Raw genomic sequence first — 23,143 nt, forward strand, 5'->3', positions numbered from 1 at the left:
CGGATTAGAGCACTTCACGCTTCAGTTCGGGAGGGGCCACCGTCGAGGTGATCTCCGACTACATCCAATGTATCCCCTAGTTGTTGATGTTTTAGCCGTCTGAGTAGTAGTGGCTATCAGACTTTCTTCCTCTTTTCATCTCTGTGGGCCTGCTGGGCCATGGGTCTGCGTGCGTTTTCTTGATACCGTTTGTACTCTGTCGTTGTGGCTTTATTAAAGGGTGTGACTATTTCTCAGTCGACTAAGAATTAACTTCGTTCTCAGTCAAATGATGTTATCAAATCTATATTGCAACTCATGATAAACACGAATCACGATACAAATCAAATGGTGTAAAGTTGGGCTCCTACCGTCTAAAAAAACAAGAACCACCCTCAGAATGGAATTGCAAAATGTGTGAAGCCAAGTGTAACTCTGAATCTCAGTTTCAAGATCATTGTTGAAGCAGACGACACCAACACAAAATACAAGCGATACTCAGCAAAGGCGAGTTTGCGAAAGCGAGGCGTTTGAGATTTTATTTATGATAAAGGGCGTTTTATTATTCAAAATTTGTATGGCGAAGATACAAAGAGAGCTTAAAAAACCGGCCTCTACATAACTAACTGAGGTGCTCACAGCCGAGCAGTTCTGCAACCTCCTTCTGATGGCTCCGAAAGGCAAGAACTTAGGCTCGGAAATGGCAGAGAAGCAAGCGGCAATGTATTTCTGCGAGGTCTGCAATTTGCTACGTGACGGCAGTACAACTCTCCTACGCCATCGTTTTGGGAAGAGGTACAGGTCAAAGCTCGGAGCAAGAAATGAATCCTCTTACTGAACGTCGGCATATGTGGCTTATCTAGGGAAGGTTGGGCCAGTCACTTGGCGGCGCTCACCGTGGCCGTGCCGGTCCTCTCCTCAAGCCACGACGTCACGTCGGCGAAGACCCGCTCGACGTCAGCCGGCGGCTCGGCCATGAGCACGTGCCACATCCCGGCGTACAGCTTCAGGGTCTTGTCCCTGCTCGCCGCCCGCTCGTGGAGCAGCCTGCTACCCTCAGGATCGGCCACCACGTCGTCCTCGCCGTGCAGCACCAGGAACGGCAGCGTCACCTCCTCCAGGTTCTTCTCGATGTCCAGGCTGACCGCCAGGAGCTCGTGGCCTGTCTGCAGCGCGAGGTTCCCCTTGTACATGTACGGGTTGGAACGGATCTGCTCATGGATTCAGACAGAAGAGAAATGTCAAGAACAAGCAGCAACACATTCCACATCTACGTGTTTCTCTGTTCTTTCTTGTGTGATGACTGAGGATAAAGTTTTTTTTTTTTTTGCTGTTGATGTGACTACTAGTACTTACCTCTTTCTTAAACTGGGGATCTTTGCAGACTTTGTCGAGCTTGTCTGGGGCAGGGATGACTCTCCAGCTAGGCACAACGAAGGAGATCATCTTCAAAGCGCCAACCACCGCCGGATGAGGCCGCATGTCATCGCCGAGCTGATATCCGGTCAGAATCAAGAAAAGGTCAGCGATCTTCAGAAAACACTCTTGATTGAAATAGTCATGAACATTACAGTGACATGTCTATCCCCATAAATTGGTCGAAGTCAAGATGTGGACCTTGCACATGGGAGCAAGCAAGACGGCACCGTCCCAGTAGGTAGGATCCTTCCTGTGCAGCTGAATCACCACCGTCCCTCCCATGGAGAAGCCGTAGAGGAACCTCTTCTTCATCTTATTCTCCGGCTTCTCTGACATTGCAAGATCAAAGAACCCTTCAGATATCATTTCAGTGCAAAATAACGCAAACAGAGATCGCGCTGCAAAATCTGCATGTCTGTCATGGAGTTGTAAACTATGCTCAGTCATCTCTTACCACAAACGCCCTTGAAATAGTCGGCACAATCCTTGACGATGTCGCTGAAGCTCGATATGTATCCTTTTGGGCCGGGAGATTTGCCATGGCCCTCTTGGTCTATCCCGTACACAGCGTAGCCGGCGTGCACCAATCGCGCGGCGGTGTCTGAATTTGCGCGGAGTTTGTTAGCAGATAGCATGGAAGTTTCACTTCATCCGTCTTGGATGGTGAAATCGTTCTGAATCCGATGAACTTTGATTGTAAAGAAGTACTTACCTGCCATCGATATGCTGCACTCTCCTCCATAGCCTGCAAGTTTTGAGACGAAACAGAAATTAATTCATTTACTTCTTCTCACAAGCTTCAAGTATGCAGAATGTTAATTATGGGGAACGGATTGGTACCATGGCAGATAAAGATCATTGCTTTGGGCTGTAATTTCTTGGGCGTCCATTTGCAGGTGAAGAGCCTGTTGCCTCGTGAATTCACAGTGAAGCCCTGCCCAAAGTCGAAATGTGCATCTATGCGTTAGGAAACACGACCACAAAGACCCCCGGATACAAAATTTCATGACCAACATTCACAGATCATACCTCTTCATACTTGGTACCATCTTTGTAATGAGCCTGCAAAGATCGCAAAGAGCTAAGATTCACAAGAGGCAGAACAAAAGCAACCTGAAAGAAGAGCAGGTTGTTTCTGAATTTACCATGGAAAAGGTCTTCGAAATGCCGCGTATGGATACGCCAAACAATCCAAGACTCCAAGCAAGCAACCTCTCACGGTAAAAATAACCCAGGGGTGCTGAATATATATACTCCTTTTCTGTCTGAACAGGAATCACAACCAACTGATTGAGACGAAGAATTGTCTTCGGTGTTGAGAGAAGAAACACAAACATCATGCTTCAGCACTAAGAGAATGCAACTTTTCTAATCTAGCTGTCTTCGCAGGAAATATCGTGCTGGGAAGATAGGGTGCCTGGTCTAGGAATGAGTCAAAACTCAAACGAGGGAAAGCTACATGGGAAGATAGGGTGTCAGATCTTCGAGTGTATGGTGGATGTCTATATTTTTCTGCTGCTACATGGCAAAGATGCTCCGGCGCAAGAGCGCGAATGTTTTCAGGTGGTCAGCGTCACTTAATTTTCGTTGGATCCTACAATCCCATGCAATCTTGGGTTGATTGGTTCATACCAGCTTTCAACGATCCAATCTTTTGGCATACAAATCTTACAACCGTTAAGCCAAAGTCTCGGGTTGCGTTTAGGCAAATCCATCCCTCAGAAAAGCGTATAATGATCAGTCAGTGGGCGTTGGTCGACATTGATTAAATTCTGGTGTCAATGTCCGACGATGTTGCACAAAAAAAAGTCTTGAACGAGCATGTGCACACATGTTGTATTAAGGTGCCTTACTTAGAGCAAGAGCAATAATACAGCTCGTTGCCGGCTATAAACACATGCCAGGTCACCTAGAGCCTTCATAAAGTAAACATATGTACAATAGTCTGACTCTTACGTGAACTCTATGTAATATTTAACTAGTACAAATGCCCGTGCGTTGCCACGGGTCCTCAAATTTAATTTCGCAATGCACATATATAATTAATAACTCACTATGAAAATTCAAAACGAATTAGGGATATCATAATGTATTAATACCGAACACAATAACAAGACATCATTGATGTGCATTTGCGTGGTTTCAAGTTCTAGGTCTTCTAGTTACACTTCCACGGTAAGTTTCACACCTGTGTTCTGGACCGTCATAATTGTCAACTCAATAACCTCTCCTTTTGGATGTATAGTTAAATATACGTCTGTTGCCACGGTTCATAAAAAGTATTTCTGGTGGCACATGGGATATAATGCACATAAATATTTAAAGAATTCGACACATCGAGCCAACAGAGAGAACATGCATTGCCTCAAGAGCACGAGAAAGTTTGAGCTGCATTCTATCGAAAGGGTTTGACTATAAATTCTTGTTTGGTCAAGTTGATGTAGGAAGCAAGTTTTGAGAAGCGGTGGTGAATGAAGGGGTTTTGTTCAAAATTACAACACTTCTCCTCAAATACCGTTCTACAAATGCACTTCGAATTTTCTCTTAAGAAAATTCTCTTGAATGTTACTGAAAATAACAATAAACTATAGTTTAACAATTTAAGTTAATTTCTTAGGTACAATTTTCTTCCAGTTAACAGAAAACTCTGGCTTTTGATACCGTGAGCTGTAGTTCTAAGACAAATGGAATGCCAATTATTAGAAAAGTCAAGCTTATGCATCACATCCACCAACAAAGAAAATGAAGCACAAAACCTGGGAAACCATGCTCTTCATGAGCAGCAATCCGTGACAGCCAAAATGTAATGCTTTCACAGCTCTTTTCCACTTCGTATGATTCTGGTATTAGGATATTTAAACCACGTAGTAGGGTATTTAAACCAGCGTAGATGCATGTAAAATCATACAAATTCATGTTCTTGCCTATCCTTGGGGTCATGGAACATTCAAATATGAAGTTATGCGAAAAGTGATTTTGGCTCCCGACCTCCTGTGCTCTCGCCATTCTAAAAAATTTAAAAGATATTTTTACAAGTTACTAAAAAAATATGAAAATATTTTTGGAGATTGTCCGTGATACATCCCACAATCATGCAAAATCTCAACCTAGAATTATTTTTATTTTGTGCAAATCAAAAATAACAAAATCTGATATGTTTTGGAGATTTGAAAATGACTACTCAAACCTACACTTTGTCATTTTTGCGAAATTTAGAAAAAACTATATTATATTGATTGTTTACACATTTATGAGATACATCGTAGACTATATTCTGATTTGTTTTTAGAACTTTTTGAAACTCAAAAAAATATGATTTTTGATTTTGTTAAAAAAATGAGATCAGTGGTGGCCATGTGCACCAGATCTCTATCCCAAGTTACCGGAGTTTAGGACATGCTCCCAGATGCATTGAAGCAAATAGAGGCCTTCTTCATGATTTCCCATTATTTCATATGCATCGAAAATGGACGATAAACTCTTAACGCTAGGCTTGTGTCCTTGTAGACATGAATTCTTTAGGAGCATAGCACCCTAGGAAATGTTGGCTTGATTTCATGTCTTGCATAACTCCTGCAGTCGCATCATATTCACTTCCTTTCACTTCCCTCTCAAACTTGCCAGCGAGAAATATTATAAAGGAACCTAGGAGACATTTGAATATTTAGATCATGATATTAGTTAACAAAAATTGCAACTACATGTTCAAAGAATGAGTTTACATCCCAAAAGAATGAGGGCATACATATTCTCTTTGCATATAACACAGATATATCACCAGCAGAGAAGGTACTATTGTTAGTTAGGTACTCAGGTTCACTAAAATATCTATGCCAAAAGTTCCAAAAGTCAATCCATATTTCATAAGCCATCATTAGATCTTGACATTCAATGAAAAGTGAAACCAACAATATCTTCGTGGTTAAAGCACATCATTTTACCTGCTCAGTCGTTGCATATGAGCCATCATGAGATTCTTTACGAGACAATTCTCCCTAGTGATGTAAAAAATGATTGAATCTGCCAAACAAACAGTTAAATGTTAGAAGGCATCGACTAAATATCACTTCTCAAATTGGGTCAGGTATGTATAACACGTTGTCCACCACAGATGTGAATTTAAAGTTGAGATACAGTTAAGAGATTAGAGAAAAAAATAGGCTGACATACTCCTTTCTCAAGAAAAAAAAGATTACCACACATGAGGAAGCAATATTGCACGGTAGAGGAGCACGAGATATTCAGGAAAATAGGATCCCATACTCCATGTGTGCTACCCCTAAAATCGGTTTTTAGGCAACTTGGGCACCAGCATGCACCTCCGATCATCAGCTCCCCTAGCTCTGCCACTGTTTATGTGCCACCTTCAATCATCCCCTGTCATTCACCAAATGGGAATAGTATCAAGCATGAATTAATGTCATTTGCATTTTATCCATGAGATCATTTAAGTAGTTTTAACAACATGTGCTTATGCCTGATTCCAATCTTGTGAAACTGATTATATGGTACCACAAAAAACACCATCACATCAGTTTCACAACAGACAAACATCTCAAGTATTTACTAACAATAAAATCAAATTGTTACATCAACTTTACATCATCCTTTAAAATCATTGTGGATTCCTCGGAGCTAAAGCTCCAGATTATCCTTGCATTTCACATTTCTCCCAACTCATATAGCATGAACGGATTAGAATTCTAGTAATATATGTGCAGATTGTAGTAAACCAATCATTTGATTCACTGCTGCTCGCATAGCAAGAACATACACGAAGAAGTTGGGAAAACAAATGTCAGCCATTAGTTCATGATACAATATAGATGGCCTCTAAATAATCTGGCGTAGAGGAATTATACTATAGAAGAAACACAGACAATAAGCACTAAGAAAAGGAAGCTGAACAAGAGACAATTGAAGCTGCCAGGTGCCCGCACAAACAAAATAAATGAAGGATACATACATTGGTTTATCAGTGCTGAATGTTGGGACGAAGAATTCGGTGCACACGGATTATGCCATACTCTCAAATAGAAAAATCTAGCAAATGAAAAGGGTCGTTAATTTGATAACAAGGTTTTTAGAATTTTGATGAAGTTTAAAGAAATTCAATCATTTCGGTTCAGAACAGAAGAGAAATCTAAAGGAGTACATGCTCACTTTTATGATGCAAGCCGAGTGATGAAATTGTAAGCCTATGACTAATGTGAAAGGCACTGAACAAAAAATACCATTAGTTTAGCCAACTATAACCTATGGACTCAATGTGGTCATTTTAGTTCATAAGTCAACATAAGTTTGTAATCAAGAACTTTGCAGACATTTATAAATCTTTATGATAGAGAATCTAAGTGACTGCTAAAATATGAAAGATGGAAAACACATGATTGGAGATACTTTTACCTTTGGAAAGATAAATTCTTAACAAGCGCAAATTCCACACACCACTATTCGCATGAACATGAATGAAAAACTCACCAGAGTCACCGATGTGCATCTCCTCTTCCCTTGAACAGCCTTGGCATCGGTGGAGAAACAAACTCTACATTGTCGCATCTTTCTCTACCATATCTCCCACGTTGTGGCGCAACTGGTGAACACAAGCTCCTCACCGTCCTTCCATCTAATCTTGTCTAAGCAGCGAGTCGATTTAGACCTTCAAGGCACAAGAGCACACATGTTAGTGTAGAAGAAAATTAATAACTGGCATATGACATTTTGTTTGTGCAACATAGTAAGTAAATATGACCTCTGGCAAAATAAACTCACTGAAGCAATCCACTAAAAGATGATCTCTAACTACTACTGTAGTCCAAAATTTACAGCCATGCCTAGGCAGACGATTGTGACATAAAAATTAGATTTCTATAGTTATATTTTGGCACAATTAGATAGCATCTAGATGCAATAGCAAGACTGAGTTTTTTTTAGACAAGTTGTCTTCTAAATCTTAAGGTGTCATACTACATAAATAAGAAATATATGAGTAGCGCCAATCTGGTATTTATTGCATGACAAGGAACTAAAAGTAAGCTCAGTAAAAGAATAATGTTCATGCAAAAAGCATTAGGATAAAGAAATCTTGGAAGCTATAACTCAACTGGACAAAACTTGCACACAAATCATTTGGAAGCTACAGCAGATTAGCCCCATCATTTTGGACATCAGAGATCTGATAAGTTTCTACTTACTCCTAGCAAACATGGCGTGATCCCGCACTCATTTATCTCGGAATAGACCGGCCCTTTGCTCTATCCCGCCTCATGTGTCCTCCTTTATCCCTCTAAACAGACCATCGTCTACCTTTGGTCGCCAGCGTCGCTGATCCCATCCAGAAATTGCATGAGGAAAATATCACAGTTGCATACAATTCTTATTAGTATCACAAACTACAAACATTGTATGCTTCTAAGCAAAATAATCACCATTCAGTTCAACTATGAACAAATGGTATGTGAGTCTACAGTAGAATTCATTTCCTGATGCTCGCTTTCCTGGGTGGACATGGTGGTAGTTCCATCCACATAAATCCGCAAGTGCAACCAACCAAAGGAGAGGTTCAGGTTTGCCAATAGCATATATATATGAGGGAAACTTAGAGTAGAGTCATCCATCTTACTACAGAACTCAAAACTACAGAGCATAAAGATAAACTGTAAAGACTGACTCCAGATGCATGATATGAGAACAAACATTTGCTGCATATATATATCAAGCATGATATATTATAAATCTAATAAGAACTTAAGAAGAGAGAGAGAAGGGGTGCCACACAATCAGAATACCACAATACCACTGTTTGTAATTCATGTTCAGAAAGTATGGTGAGATTAATGCAATACTTGAAATACATTGGTCAAATAATAACTGATAGAGAAGGACACGTACATAGCCGAATGTATGCTTTACATGTAGGAGGCATCTTTCTAATTTTTAGTACACAAAATCGAAACTGAATACTAAAGAGAATAAAGGGATCGGGACTTCTGTTTTGTAGCACGATACACCGGCTTCTCATATATGATGAGTGGTTCAAAAAACGAATCTCCATTTACGATTTCGCAGAATCTTAAATACACTGATTGACTATATTTTCACTATTAGAAATCCATAGATGTTATGCGCGATGAAGGAGAATTTGTGAACCATAAGTGCTGAAGGCTGTATTTTTTTCCGAAATGGGGCATCGCCCAGCCTCTGCATCAATAAGTGTTGAAGGCTGTATATAAGAGGAAACAAATTGTAGTTACATTTCTGTAGAATACACATCTTGCAGCATTAACATTTGAACGGGAATCAACAATGGAATTAGTCATTGATCCATACAATACTCAAGGAAGCTTAAGGCAAAAGATAAAGAGAGGATATCACGTAGGACTAAACGACATACCATAGGAGTAGGAGGGGAGGCAAGATCTGAAAATAAGCCTGCACCTTGTCTTGCCCATCATCGAACTCCCCAACAGACAGTCATCCCGCATGTTAATAGTTGGCGAAAGACCTAATCCAAATCCCCTGAAATCAAATCAAAGATTCAATGATTAAATGCTAAGATCAGGCATACCTTGACAATGGCCTGGATGAAGTTTGTCATGCAAATATTTGCGAGCGGGTGTTGTGCTGGCGAAGCAACAAAGAATAAGGAGTAGGATGACTATGTGTTTCAGGAAAGAGATGACTGCAGCCGGCATGGAGGGGGAGAAGAGAGAACCCACTGCCAGCAGATGGTTGGTGAAGCTGCCGGCTACAGCAAGTCGAAGTTGCGGCCGCCAGTAGGAGTAGCAGCTCTGGAATGTGACCGGCGGCAGCAGTTCGTGGACATGGTCGCCGGCAGCAACACCCCGGGCATGCGACCACCAGCTCACATCCACCCCACCGTCATTCCTGCGCCGCGGTGACCTTTCTCCTCCCGCGTCACATCCGCCGGCCGCGACCGTCGCCGAGCGCCATCGTCGACCTCGTCGGCCATCAGGGCCATGCCTATCCCTTGCCTCGTTATCCCCTACCCTCGGTTGCTAGCCGTGGCGCGGCCGGCCACGGGAGCGAGCGCGAGCATGGAGGCCGGCCGGCAAGCGCGTTGCTCTGTGGTCACCAGTAGGAATGGAGGCGGCGACGCGATTGGATGGAGAGGCGGGGGAGGCGCACGACTGCGTCCTGGGATTGTGCGTTGAAGCCTTGACGGATACGGGCCGTGATTTCTGGGCTTGGCCCATTGTGGGGCGAGTGATGCGTGAGGAAGTCGAACCAAAGGAGCGACGCAGCGAGGAGTACGACAAAAGGACGACGAAAGTAGGAGGGAGAAGGGGGAACAAGTTCCTTCTTTTTAAGTACTAGCAAAAATCAGCGCGGCGGCACGCCGCACCAGGTAGTGGCTGACTGTTGGAAGATTTGGTGCAAAAATATGGATACACTAAAATTATACTAAGATTTGTTTTTTCATTATTGTTTTCACCTTGGTCTGTGAACTGGCAATAGAGAAAAATGACCACAGCAGAGCAGACAATATAGGAGCCCTTCTCTCCTACATATTCGACATTTGTGGCTTATGATGAGAGAGAGAGAGAGAGAGAGAGAGCTTGCTAATTTCAATCCCTGTCGTAAATCATGATACTGAGAATTTGCCTTCTCTAATTAAGAAACTTATTGATCTAAGCTGTCACTGAATGACGAAAGAGATCCGCGGAGAGGAGCTGGAAGTACAATTTGCATTTAGTACAGCGATTCCAAGCCAGAGTATGTTGCTTGCTGATTTTCCTTTCCAGAAGTGTGACATACCTTTGGCTTAGCTGCCATTACAATCTTGTTTCACATTTCTCCTATTAAGATAGCAATTCATACAAATCAAGAGCCATAACAATTCAACCTAGATCAATCTCTATTACTATGTTCAGGGACGGACCTAGAGCAAAATCAAGTCGGTGTCATTGTATAAGTCAGACAAAAATTTCACTTAGAGCCAGGGGTGCCATATGCTACAAATGTACAAAATATAGCAAAGAAAAGGGATTTCACCAGGCACCTGCTAGTATAACGTGGGTACTCCCCTGACTATGTTCGAACAAGTGCAAGTTGATTTACAATCTAATAACAGTCAGTCACCTACTGATATCACAGTATTTCATTTCCACACAAATGACCTGGAAGAAAACACCACTAATTGTCGGCCTTCATGAACACTGGTAAGTTCACGTCATGTCCAGTTCAATCACCTACCTGACACAGCTTAATGACATCAGAATGGAATTAAAGAATCTTGAAAACTATTCAGTGACCTTTCAGGAAAATTAACATCTCCATTATCTGCAAAAAATCATCTCATGGCGGTATTATAACATCAAAGCAATATTACCCTTGTTGTGTTCTCGAGCGGTCAAAGCGGTGCTCTCAATCTTTCTTTATGACCTCCGTCCGTCCGTCCATATCTTCCCCAATCCCCATCGAGAGCTCCACCTCGATGATTTGTTCACCTTCTATCTAGTGGAGCCCTACCTCCACCCACCTCCTGCGTTGAGCGCTGAGCTACCGCCTAACCCAAACTATTCCCCATCCAATCTCTCCGCTGCCCTGGTCTCCCTCTGATCGAGCTCCTCTGTGAACCACGGTTGTCGTCTGCGTTGGGTCTACAGGGCGATGCCTCATGAAGCCATACCTGGAGGAGTAGCACCGAGGGCGCCACCTCGGATCTGCGGGAGCTAGGTTGACGCCGGAAGCAGACCTTCTTCAAAAAAAGAATGAACTCAGATACCTCGTGTAGTCCAAAAGGTCATAGGTTCTCGTAGAATTCGTCCAACCCAACAGAGAGACTCACGGTAAATGAAGAGCCTACCATGAGTCAGAATCTATAGTTGTCTGCTTCAAAGTCTTGCATTCACTGGTCCAACAAATAAATATGAGGGCAAGTTACCAAAAATCTAAGAAAAAATGGAAACCAGCAGCAAAATTTTGTGAACATCATGGACACATGTCATGGCCGAAAACTCTTCTTGTGAAGCTATATTCCAGTGTTCATAATACAAATTGTCCAATAAACAAAAACTTCAAGGTAAACTAATATATGTTGTTTTTTAGGAGAAGGTGTTTCTTTTATTAGAATAAAGTAATTTGTATTGCTTGTGTTTGGAAGAGAAAGTTGTACGGTAACCGGCATCAACTAACCTCGACTCTCAAAAGAAGTTAGCATGACGGTAAGCCCAAATTCAGCTGCAACATAATATATAGTTTTGGACTCGCATGATCCTGGATAAGAAATTCATAGTAAAAAAAAGACTTGAGAAGATGCATGTGTTATAATCCCAATGAACGCATACAGTAAAAATGTTGTTGACTTAGCGACTACTGAAAGATTAATTCCATGTATTTCCAAATCAATAATGCATCAATAGAATGCTCATGAGATTATATCACCAAATGATTAGAATAGAAACATTAATCTAGAAAACATTAGAACAAAAGTTAATAATGGCTCTGCATTGCTTCAAAAAAACTTGAAAACGATGGCAAGTAACAGTCAGAGTGCACAATAAAAATTATAATTTAACTGCAGTAAGATTTGGCAGCCCTCAGCTTATAAAGAAAGAATCATTTCATGTAATTTGAGAACATAAAAAGCATCTTGGATGTCGCCTTCAGAGTCCTTAAACCCAAGTACATGACTTGGGTAGATAAATTTGATTTCAAGGGAAAAAGGAAAAGCACTGTGAGAACTTAGTTGTATTACAAATATCTCTCCAACAGAAACTTAAAGAGATTGCTAATTATACTTCTTATTTGAATCAAACATTGATCTGAAATAAGTCATCTGAATATTGCATGATGATTTGTCCCCTTGGCAGCAAATACAATAAGTTGCTTCTCATCCTCTTATCTTTTCTAAGAAAGACCATTAAGGCGCTACTAAGCTTAGTGCTACAGAATCGAATCATCTTGGCGATAAAAAATGCGTACCCTATAAAAGGAAAGACATGATTTCCTGCAAATATTTACAGAAAATGCTGGAAACACAAAATGATGGCAATCATGATGCGACTGAACTATAGCACCTTGCGCGTAAGAAAACACTCGACGAAATACAAAAGAAATAGCATCTTTACGTTTTAGACAGCAGGTGCAATCATGGATGATAATTTCTTTCGGAGGTATGTTAAAGAGATAAATGCTGATTACAAAATATTACCCAGCAAAATTTTCATAATGGCAGACTCGAAAGCATCTTCATGTGCACATTTTACCGAACTCACGTCTGCCACATGTATTAGATGATGCTCACCAAATATATAGCAGCTAATATATAAAGGAAGATTAGATCAGATACCAGTCTGATGTCAATGGTGTAGTCTTTTGCACATCTAAATTTTATACAGCTAGACGTCTACATCATCATGATTGTTCGATCAGGCCTTAACCTGTCTTAAGACCAAAAAAATACTGAAAAAATAAAAACATATATGCTAACAACAGACGGACAAAGACAACAAAGCAATGACTGCACCATCTAGTGGCAAAATAAAGCAGAGGGAGCCTTTAAAGCATGCTCACATAATACTAATGTCCATTCACACAACAAACAACCATCTTCTTAACATGACATTTGACCTCTCATTTGGAAAATGAACAGAGGAAGATGGTAAATATTCTCATGATATGACTAACTAACAAGAAACCAGCATTTCAAGAGAGGGGTATGACTATATATGACAAACATGTCCAAAGAACAACAATAGACTATTTTTCAGCGGCCTCATTTTTTTTGTAACAGCTGTCTGAACTGGCCACTATTACATCACATTTGAATGTACATGAACACCACAACTCTTGACATGGAAAAGAGGAATATTTGCCGCACCATCAGTTTCAGATGAAGCACGTCAACGCTAGCATCTGAGCAGTTTAAAAATCTGAAAAATGAAATAACCATGTCCTGTTTGGATTGTTGCCTATTAGGGCACAACATTCATAACATTACTGATTTATAGTGCATAAATGTGTCTATGTGAAGGTCTATCTCATGATCTTACTGATTTATTCTTGAAAACACTAAGAATGTTGATTGTTTTCTCAATAGAACTGTAACGATATCATGGTCTCTAAGGTATGGAGAGAACAAAGATATGGACAAATCAGGCTCCGACATAAACAATCGATATTCTTAGTGTCTTCAAAAGAAACATTGTTTAAGATAACATTTGCATAATTTCTCATTAGCAAGAGAAAGACATTCCTTGACCTCCATTGCATGCATGCATATAATGGGCTCAAACATCTGACTGTACATAAAAAATGAAGATTGTCAGATCGCACCCGACGGCCCTAAGATATCAAAGCTAGGAAGAAGAAGAAAGACCAAATGCACTGTATCCTACGCAGGTGAGTTAATCGGGTTGAATACATTACCTTAGCCTACACAGAGCAAAAGATAAATCTTAAAATACACTAAGTTGGTTCTTATAAGCATAACAACAAATACACACCAAAATCACAAACCAGAGAACCTAATAAATTTGGATCTTTAGTGGCAATCATGGAGATCCAACTACACTTCGCATGATCTTTTTACCAGTGGAGACTTTAAAGCATTACAAAAGTATTGGGGAAGGAGGAGATTGCGATGTTCAATCTCACCAAATCGCGCGAGCTGGCCGTCGGGGAGGGAGCTTCCCACACAAATCGGAGCCATGGTGCTGTAGGATGGGATAGAAAAGACGGGTCGGAATCAATGTAGTGAATAAAAGAATTGTGCGGCAAAAAAAATGTTGTGGGAAAGGAGAACCGCAAAACTGGTACCTGCCAAGAGATGTAGGTTCCCGTGCATTGATGTCACATGTTGTACCATCTTTGTTGGGCCAATCATCCTGCAATCCAACCTCCGCACAACCGTGCTTGCGGCCGTCACTGTAACTACCGGGCAGCTTCTCCTGCAAAGAAAATGATTGTATCATCCACAAGATCTATATGTGATATGTCGCCGAGGCCTACATAGCAGCAACAACTGCATGTGTCATTTTTGACACATGGAAGGTCTAGGAAGATATCTCGTATAGCTATCTTCTAGAATCATGATTAAGAAAAAAAATCAATTATTAGTTAAGCAATGAGGGGGCATAGTTGACAGTTTATTATAGGAAATATCTGTTTCTTCTTCAGATGCAGCATATCTAGTATTTTGCACTGCATGGAAGCACAAATGCATTATAAACTCAAGTTTTTAGTATTGTATTTAGCAAGAAAAGATTCAGACAACGGATGAACTTACTTCATTGATTGATATGTAAATAAAGTATATCAGCTGACTATTTCAGCTAATGATTTGCCAAAATGAGATAACTGAACTGGAAAACAAGACTCATGTACCTTCCAACAAAATACAAAAGCACATATAAATCGATAAATCTGTGGAAGTTAAATCATAAAATGCTCACCTTAGATCAGCTTTGGAAAAATATGATGAAATCATCAACTGAAGACATCTCTGCTTGCCGAGCTAACTATTATCGCTAAAATAAAAGGCTACCTGAAATCAAGCATGGTATTTTTCTGATGTTAAGTCTGATAAAGAAAAGAACTACAAATTCTCTATTATTGGGGATAATATCAACCTCCCTAAGAAACCATTAAATTAAGGACAATGCTCGGTAATAAACATCTATTTATAGTCAACCTGAAGCAAGAAAAAAAGGCACCAACGCCTAGATTTATTAGAGGAGCTACAGCCAACCTGAAGCTCAAAACTCAGAGCACCAACGATGTTGCAGAGTCTAGGGTGTCCTTCATAGTTGGTCCCATGTAAAGCCTAAGGCGAGAGAACGGAGGGGCACCCATACTGTAGAGCAAGGAACGGGGAAGAAATATCAGATCAAAAGGGAAATTACATGCAGCAAAAGAAAAACAAATAAGGGGCAAAGTGATTTCGTACACATGGGGCAAGCACGGCTACAGATTGATCCAGCAGCGGCAACCACGCTGATATCATTTCATTTCGTTTCCTCTCCTTGACTCACCATCAAGACTCCGATTAATTCGAGATCTTGTGCTGCTGCCTCATCATGAAGAGGCCAAATGGAGCAAACTATGCACAAACATCTATGAAGTAGAAGAGAATCAGGGGAGGAGAAGACAAATCGACCGCGGACACTGACCTGCTCTCGTCCTGGCCGTGGCCGACTGCTGCTACCGTATCTACGACGGTCATGAAGTTGAGATCAGATGGGTTGGAGTCGACAGACGGCTCGGGCAACAGCTTCTCACCGCCGCCCACCCCCTCTCCGGCTAGGCCCGCCTCCTCTCTAACGTACACCCTCGACGACTACAACCGTCTGCTGCAAGCCCTGGGCGCAGGACGGGGGTGGCTCCGCGGCGCTATGCGTTCTGCACATCAGGCGTCAGGCTTCCCGCCGGGAGGGACGCTGCGGCATACGTAGGTTGGAGGGCTCGCGGCGGAGGTCGACATCGTCCTCCCGTTGCCGGCCGCGCATTGCGTCAAAGTGGAAGGAGAGGGCGAGATTGCGAGAAAATAGATGTCTCTGAGAGAGAGAGAGAGGATGGGGAGCAGCTGGGGGTGAGGCGACCTGTTATGGAGAAGGCGCCGCCGCCTTCCTTCAGGCTTGCGGACGCGGCAGAGATGGACATCGCTGCCTCCCTCCCTGTTGCTGGACGTTGCAATATCTATCCCCCTCCGCCGCTTCTTTCGCTTTTGGACGGCGCGACAACCACCCGGTCTGTTGCCTCGGCGAGCGGTGCTGAGCGGCGATGCAGGGATAGAAGGTGGGGCCGGCCGTGTTGTGTCCCTTGTGGTGAAGGAAGAAAGACTTGATTAGGGTCCGGTGGGGAAAAGATTTTTCTAGATGGCCAGAAGCCCAGAACGGTGGTCAAAGCGGCGGTACATTAACCAAGGATATGACCCACCATATGTAACTACGGTCACACATCATAGAGACACCAGTAGATCCCCATGCAAAAAGCACACGGAAGGACTCTACAGCATACCAATTCCCACGCCATGAAAAAATACTATGGACACCTGAGTTGCACACAAAAGAATCCCTGTGAAGATAAAACATCCAAAGTTTGCACGTGTCACCACGTTGTTAATTTTAACCAGGCCCCAAAATTCTGAGAAAAAAGATGTTTGTTCCCAAATAGTATAGTAGTTACTAGTAGAGAAGAGGTTTCAGTAATCAGTGCTGCGCATGCCATGCATTGCATGCAAGACTGCAGGCCATCCAAGAGCTAGCTCAAAGCGCCGGCAGCTGGCTATTAGTGGGCTGCAGTGTATCGTTTATTGCGTTGTAGCCGGGCGCTAAGCGAAGAGCCTGCTCTCCTCTCTCTCATCTCGTCTCTCTCCTTCAGCTGTGATTTTGCTGATGTAGCATTGCTTGTAGCGTGCTGACTAGGAGCTGTTGTACATGCTCTTAGTTAAATTTCATTGAACCAGCCTATGGTTGCATGAGGAGTGGTACTAATAAAAAAGCGATATTTCTAGTGAAAAGTGCCCGCCGATAAATGTATCAGTCTCTATTTAGATGTGCTCATAGGATATATTGTGCGTGCATATGGATACATATTCTTTTTCCGCTGGGGCAATTCAACTTCACTTTAATTAAGAGAATAAATGAATGGCCCATATCAATTTATGGGTGCAGTAAAAGCTCTCTACTTCAATTGTATACTTGCAAAATTGTCTGATGACAACCTTATATTGTTACGAAGCAAAGATCAAATATTAAAAGGATTTAGTACTCGTAGTAAACTTTTTTTTCCTCGAACAATGTAGTGGAGTAGGGTATATAGATAGATTTCCAAAACTCTAGGACAATTTAGGATTTAAAATACACTTTCCCAAAGAAAACTATTTGATGCAGAGCGGTGCCACGTAGACGAGGGACCGAGCCGAGAGACCCCGGCTTGGGCCGGCTGGACCTGGCCAAGACGCGCCGCGTCCGGCTCGAGCCTGACTCACCATCAAATTCACACAGCTACTCCCATCTCCTCTCTCTCGATCCGTCCGCTCCCCATCCCGGCCGCCGTCGTCTCCCCGCCGCCGCCTCCAACTCCACGCCGCCGCCTCCCTCCAAATCCCGACCATGGTGAGCACCTCCCCTCCCGCCTCCCCCTCTCCGCACGGCCGTTCCTCTCCCCAGCCCATCGGCCGCCGCCCAGACCCCAGTATCCCTCCCCCTGTCCTAGGGTTTCCGATCTGATCTGCTGTTTACCGTGTGGATGGCGCAGGAGGGGAACCTCGACGCGGCGATCGAGTCGCTCCTGAACGTGGAGAAGCAGTGTAGGCTGGCCGGGGACGTGGCCGGCACGCGGAAGGCTGCCGTCGACATCGTCGAGCTCTGCTTCAAGGACGCCGCGTGGAAGACGCTCAACGACCAGATCGTCGTCCTCTCCAAGCGCAGGGGCCAGCTCAAGCAGGTATGTAGCACCTCCGCTTCGTGTTCGTTATTTTTTTTTGCCAGATTGATACCGTAGTTATGATCTAGCTATCTGGATGGATGGATGTACGGCACTAGACTCGTTAGTAGAAATATGCTCACAGAAGCTGCTCGGATAACTGGCTGGGTTTATGTACTAGTAGAAGTATGTTCAGAGAATTGGCTGGATTTACTTTGTAGAAATATGTCCAGCACTAGATTAAGGGTTTTTTTTCCAGGATAAGCTGGAACTTATGTACTCCCTCCGATCCGAAAAAAGTGTCCAATCCATTAGTACAATGTGATTTTACAAAATAATCCTTATAGTCATTGAAAACTCTGACTAAAACCGTCTCAAGACCAGGTCAGCCGCTTGCAGGCTCGATCTCCGGCCCGTCCGTCGGAGGAGATGCAGGACGTCCAAGGGGCGCCGACCTGCTGCTCCACGCGAGGGCGCCGCCGTGTCCGGGGAACCCATGCCGGCGAGCGGTTGAACTGAGAGGCGACGGCCCCCCCCGACCTGCTGCTCCAAGCGATGGCACCGCCGGGTCCGGGAATCCCTGCCGGCGAGCGGCTGAACAGGGAGGTGAGAGGGGGATGAGGGCGCCGCCGGCGAGGGGGCGGCCGCTCCGAGCTGTTGAGGAGGGGCCTCGAGCTCGAACCCTGCGCACGTGAGGAGGGCGGCTTCGCGTCGTGCCTCGCACTGGATGGCTTGAGGAAGAGGAACTCTGGCCGGTGATGTGGGATCTCCGGCCGGCGTCGGCGAGGTTGCCTCCCTCGTGGCCTGCAGAACCAGAACGAGGTGCGGGTGCGGGGAATGTGCGGCGCCGGCGAGGTTGCCTCCTTCGTGGCCTGCAGAACCAGAACCGGCGAGGTTGTCGTGCGGGTCTAGTTGTCTGATTTGACTGCACGGGGAAAGAAATTAGAGGACTGATTTGCAATATGACCACTTTAGACACTTATTCCGGACCGGAGGGAGTAGTAGAAATATGTTAGTGGGGCTATGTGTGAAGGAACTTGGTCTCAATTATGTTCTGTTTAGATTGATGCTGTTATGTAGTCTGATATTTTGCCGCATCAGTAAGGGGCCATGAGGAAGGCGCACCATATTGCCTTGTAACACCATTCGGTGCAGTGATCATCATTATAGCGAAGCTTCATGTCTTAACTTGACTCAAGAAGTACTGACTGATTGCTCTGTTTCTAATGGACTGTTTCAAAACCAACAGTTTTTTTAGCACACCGGATACATTTAGAGAGCAAGATTAGGCACGTACCCTAATTGGTTTTTCTTCTAGTCAAACTTTATAGTAATTGTCTTTATTTTGTAGTCGCATTTAGGCATTGTCAAACAACATTAAGTTATTGTTTGCTTGCACCAGCTGTTTCTACTTATACTTCTTCTATGCCTGTGTCTTATATACTTTTCTGTTTGAGGTCACGTGCAAATACTCTAACAACAACAGCATCACTGCCTTATTCTGAGAATTACACAATATTACTTCTTGCTATTGTTTTATCACACAACACAAAAACAAACGTGAAGTGATTGCATGGTTTTCTGGCGTTTTGTCCACTATAAAACTAATTTCCTACTCCTCTCTCTCTCTCTCTCTCTCTCTCCCTGAAACAGTTGGAGCTTTGTTTGCTAGAGTCAGTATCTTGCCCTTAATGTTCACCTGTCATCTTATTTATTTAAGTATTGAACAATATGCCACAAGCACTTAAGAACTTCTTGCTGCCTCTGCAACTGCTGTTACTTTTGGTTTGTAGTTCTGAGTTGTGCGCATATCTCACTTTCTTGTTCTTTATTATATGTAGGCCATTACTGCTGTGGTTCAGAAAGCGATGGAGTACATTGACGTGACACCAGATGTAGACACCCGTATTGAGCTTATCAAAACATTGAGCAGCGTCGCTGCTGGAAAAGTGAGAAGAATGACGACTTCTAATTTTTAATTACTCATGTAACATTTGTTGGCTTTCACAGTCTCATTGTTGAGCATCCGCTGTAGATATATGTAGAGATCGAGAGAGCTAGATTGATCAAAAGACTTGCAAAAATCAAAGAGGAGCTGGGAAAGATTGACGAGGCTGCTGATTTGATGCAGGAAGTTGCTGTAAGTTTGCACGCACTAGATTTCTGGATAAATGGTTCATACGCTATAAACATGATGTGCTCAATTTTCTGGTGCTCTTTTCCAAGTACCTTTAATAATATCTCAACTAACAATTTGATCCTCAGGTTGAAACATTTGGCTCAATGGCAAAGACAGAGAAGATTGCATTTATTCTGGAGCAGGTATGTTGTTGATTGGCCATAATTGAACTTTGAAGGGTCACAAAAGTCTGATTCGTGAAGAACTTTCTTTATCATGGCTGCAGGTTCGGTTGTGTCTGGATCGTCAAGATTATGTCCGGGCACAAATATTATCCAGGAAAATTAGCCCTAGGGTCTTTGATGCAGATACATCAAAGGAAAAAAAGAAACCAAAAGACGGTGATAATATGGTTCAGGAAGCCCCTGCGGAGATACCGTCACTCTTAGAACTGAAGCGCATCTACTATGAACTGATGATTCGGTATGCGGTACTTCTGCTTACTATTTCTTAATCATGATAGGTTCAAATATCTTATCTGGTAATGTTTATTTCAATTTAAAGCAACTTTTTTATTGGAGAAAGGAAATATCTTACCGATGCAGTTTACCTAACCGACAATAACACTACTTAACGTAGCGTTACTGTATGCCTGGACCGTGAAGACAAAAGAACTCACGAATTTTCATATACTCCCAAGTGTTCAACATGCAATCTGTTTACCATTAAAAAACCCTTTTAAAATTTCTGCATTTTCCTCTCAGCTGTCCTATATGTGTTAGTTGTGTTTACATTGTCATGTCATGTGTACTGACTGAATGTCTTACCTGTAGACGGCAGCAATATCTGATTTAGGGTCTGCTATTCTGAATTCAAGCTATCATCTGCTTTAGTTTCCTTATTTGAATTGCTTGATATATGTGAAAATAGACTCTTAATATGAGCTGTTTGGTATCTGAATTTCTTAAAACTGTTAGTCTCTGCAAGTATTTTCAGTTTTGGTGGTCAATTATGATTCTAATTGTCTTTTTCAGCTATTACTCACATAACAATGATTACCTTGAAATCTGCCGTTGCTACAAGTCGATTTATGAAATTCCATCAGTAAAAGAGGATCCAGCAAAGTGGATACCGGTAATCCCTCACTCTCTGGTTACATGTATGTGCTCTACCTACCTGTGTCTAACTGTCTGATTCCATCTGTAGGTTCTTAGGAAGATTTGCTGGTACTTGGTGCTGGCTCCTCATGATCCAATGCAGTCGAGCCTTCTCAATGCTACACTAGAGGATAAAAATCTTTCTGAGATCCCAAATTTCCGGTACAATTGCCTGCTTTCTGGTTTTAGAAATTCTGATTAACACCAATGGGGATTACCTAATGCTCACTTGCCTTTCTGATGTTTGTACGAAAACAGGTTACTACTGAAGCAACTCGTTACCATGGAGGTGATTCAGTGGACAAAGTTGTGGGAATTCTTCAAGGATGAGTATGAGAATGAGAAGAATTTTCTTGGAGGAGCTTTAGGTACCAAAGCTGCGGAAGATTTGAAGCTGAGGATCATCGAACATGTATTGTCTAATTGGCTTTCATTGTATGTTCATTTAGTTTCTTCCTTCGTGCTTGTCATTTGATTTCCAGTTCTTGCTGTGTTCAGAATATCTTGGTTGTTTCGAAGTACTATTCAAGGATCACCCTGAAGAGGATTGCGGATCTTCTTTGCTTGAGCTTGCAGGTCTGTATTTCCTACCTCTCCTTTAGCAGCACTTTACCTTGTTTCCGTTGATTCTCTGTTATAGACATGGTGTATGCAGAGTAACTAATTTGCCCAGCATTGTCCAACTCCAGGAAGCAGAGAAACATCTTTCAGACATGGTGAACTCAAAGGCCTTGATTGCAAAGATTGACAGACCAATGGGGATCATATCGTTCCGTACAGCTCAGGACAGCAATGGGGTGCTCAACTCGTGGGCGTCGAACCTCGAGAAGCTTCTTGACCTTGTTGAGAAGAGCTGCCACCAAATACACAAGGAGACCATGATCCACAAGGTGGTGTTGAAAGCGTAACGTGTAACCGTTTTGAGTTAGATGGCCTTCTTTAAGCCTCTGCCCTGCCTTCTGAATGGTCTAGTAACACAATCTCAGGATGGGCAAAACTATTCTCTGCTCAAGCATCACATGTTTGCTTAGGGAACTGGTGTGTGAATGTCTGAAATACTGTAACCACAGAACGATGGAATACCATTGGCTGTGCTCGTTTTCACAGCTCATATACTTTTCTGAACATTGTTTGTATTCATTGCCATCTGCTCTTCTGAACCTAGATGTATCCGCTTTTCAGAACTAGACCCAGTTTCTCGTTGATTGGCTTTTGAATGATGTGTTCTCTGTGTAGCCGGATGGGGTTCGGTTCACAGCTCAACTGCGGAACCCAAAATTGAGCATCCTCTACTCTCTTGAGTGATTGATTGTCTATGCTAATACTAGTGAAGTAGCTGGAGCAGTTGGCGAGATGATCTGCCGTGTCCCTCGTGATCACATCGCATACCCGGGGTGCACCAACAGATCATTGGTTTGATGCAGCTTATCAGTAATTCAGTTTCTACTTGGACGTTTAAGAGAAGGTAAAGATCATTGGTTTGATGCAACTATATTCTGGGAGGATATTTGGGTGAACAATTTATCACTATCAGCTGAATTCGCAAGCACGCCTTGTTGTTTTGGAGACAAAGAGAGCTTCTTTTCGTAGGTGTGAGGATGGTACTCTGTTCTGATTGGCATCCTATCCTGATGACCTAATATCAGTTTATGAGACTGAATGTAATATTCTCTGATTAATAAAATCACTCATTGCCCCGCAAAAAGGAAAATAAAATGTGGGATAACCGGGATGATTATTTTGCCTCTAATAGTGAACCATGTAACACTATGTGCGATCAATAAAGTTGCCATAATTTATTTAATACTTATATGGAATTTCACGGATAAGAGCATCTTCAGTCGCGTCCCCCAAAGGGATTTGGGGCGCGCCGGACGAAAAAACCGTTCCCAGCCACGTCCCCCAAAGCCGCTTTTTGACCGGTGCGCCCCGATACGGTGTCCGGCGCCCCGAGGCCGTCCCCGCCCCACAGGGGACCCACCGGGGCCTAGACACACCGAAAAGCGATGCGGGGAGTGGCGGGACCGACCCGTCAGCGACACATTGAATTTTAACCTAACCGTCGCCTACCTCGCGA

At 42.9% G+C, this 23,143-nt stretch overlaps 2 protein-coding genes and 2 long non-coding RNA genes across 14 annotated transcripts; 1 reads left to right on the forward strand and 3 right to left on the reverse strand.

Moving 5' to 3' along the window:
- Window positions 1-515: 515 nt before the first annotated feature.
- On the reverse strand, window positions 516-2,807 carry LOC127344655 (caffeoylshikimate esterase). Its single transcript, XM_051370972.2, has 8 exons — window positions 2,544-2,807; window positions 2,428-2,460; window positions 2,239-2,332; window positions 2,111-2,143; window positions 1,853-1,999; window positions 1,597-1,727; window positions 1,336-1,473; window positions 516-1,190 (listed from the first exon to the last, which is right to left on the reverse strand). The coding sequence occupies exons 1-8, from the start codon at window positions 2,736-2,738 to the stop codon at window positions 858-860; spliced, it is 1,104 nt and encodes a 367-aa protein (XP_051226932.1). The 5' UTR covers window positions 2,739-2,807; the 3' UTR covers window positions 516-857.
- A 1,225-nt stretch (window positions 2,808-4,032) lies between these two features.
- Window positions 4,033-9,613, reverse strand: LOC127344656 (uncharacterized). Of its 4 annotated transcripts, none has more exons than XR_007878113.2 (8): window positions 9,117-9,613; window positions 8,792-8,916; window positions 7,593-8,670; window positions 6,880-7,057; window positions 6,365-6,441; window positions 5,569-5,775; window positions 5,340-5,418; window positions 4,033-5,043 (listed from the first exon to the last, which is right to left on the reverse strand). It is a non-coding gene; the product is annotated as an uncharacterized lncRNA (long non-coding RNA). The 4 variants fall into 4 exon arrangements; XR_007878111.2 differs by having other exon boundaries at window positions 5,595-5,775; window positions 7,593-8,620; window positions 9,117-9,610; XR_007878110.2 differs by having other exon boundaries at window positions 7,593-8,620; window positions 9,117-9,610.
- Window positions 9,614-10,301: 688 nt separating this feature from the next.
- Window positions 10,302-16,176, reverse strand: LOC127344657 (uncharacterized). Of its 7 annotated transcripts, none has more exons than XR_011755912.1 (10): window positions 15,534-16,176; window positions 15,311-15,385; window positions 15,113-15,217; window positions 14,817-14,908; window positions 14,182-14,312; window positions 14,020-14,078; window positions 11,557-13,664; window positions 11,210-11,272; window positions 10,751-11,119; window positions 10,302-10,614 (listed from the first exon to the last, which is right to left on the reverse strand). It is a non-coding gene; the product is annotated as an uncharacterized lncRNA (long non-coding RNA). The 7 variants fall into 7 exon arrangements; XR_011755913.1 differs by having other exon boundaries at window positions 11,557-11,637; window positions 12,575-14,078; XR_007878115.2 differs by having other exon boundaries at window positions 10,751-11,116; window positions 11,228-11,272; window positions 11,557-14,078.
- A 1,165-nt stretch (window positions 16,177-17,341) lies between these two features.
- LOC127344658 (26S proteasome non-ATPase regulatory subunit 12 homolog A) lies at window positions 17,342-22,266 on the forward strand. 2 transcript variants are annotated; one of them, XM_051370975.2, is made up of 11 exons: window positions 17,342-17,480; window positions 17,623-17,811; window positions 19,632-19,739; window positions 19,826-19,930; window positions 20,056-20,112; window positions 20,196-20,392; window positions 20,944-21,043; window positions 21,116-21,228; window positions 21,325-21,478; window positions 21,565-21,642; window positions 21,756-22,266. In XM_051370975.2, exons 1-11 carry the CDS (start codon window positions 17,478-17,480, stop codon window positions 21,972-21,974), a joined length of 1,323 nt encoding a protein of 440 aa, XP_051226935.1. In that variant the 5' UTR covers window positions 17,342-17,477; the 3' UTR covers window positions 21,975-22,266. The 2 variants fall into 2 exon arrangements, with proteins under 2 accessions (XP_051226935.1, XP_051226934.1); XM_051370974.2 differs by lacking the exon at window positions 17,342-17,480 and having other exon boundaries at window positions 17,614-17,811.
- The last annotated feature ends 877 nt before the right edge of the window (window positions 22,267-23,143 follow it).

This window comes from Lolium perenne, chromosome 3 (assembly GCF_019359855.2).
Source record: "Lolium perenne isolate Kyuss_39 chromosome 3, Kyuss_2.0, whole genome shotgun sequence".
Classification (NCBI taxonomy): Eukaryota; Viridiplantae; Streptophyta; class Magnoliopsida; order Poales; family Poaceae; genus Lolium; species Lolium perenne.

Excerpts from the sequence above, each read along its gene's own strand:
- LOC127344655 (XM_051370972.2), bottom strand. The coding sequence starts at position 2,738 with ATGATGTTTGTGTTTCTTCTCTCAACACCGAAGACAATTCTTCGTCTC. Across the intron at positions 2,144-2,238 it reads AATGATCTTTATCTGCCATG|GCTATGGAGGAGAGTGCAGC; the intron begins GTACCAATCCGT and ends CAAAACTTGCAG. Across the intron at positions 2,000-2,110 it reads GTGCAGCATATCGATGGCAG|ACACCGCCGCGCGATTGGTG; the intron begins GTAAGTACTTCT and ends GCGCAAATTCAG.
- LOC127344658 (XM_051370974.2), top strand. The coding sequence starts at position 17,614 with ATGGCGCAGGAGGGGAACCTCGACGCGGCGATCGAGTCGCTCCTGAAC. Across the intron at positions 20,393-20,943 it reads TACTATGAACTGATGATTCG|CTATTACTCACATAACAATG; the intron begins GTATGCGGTACT and ends TGTCTTTTTCAG. Across the intron at positions 21,643-21,755 it reads TTCTTTGCTTGAGCTTGCAG|GAAGCAGAGAAACATCTTTC; the intron begins GTCTGTATTTCC and ends GTCCAACTCCAG.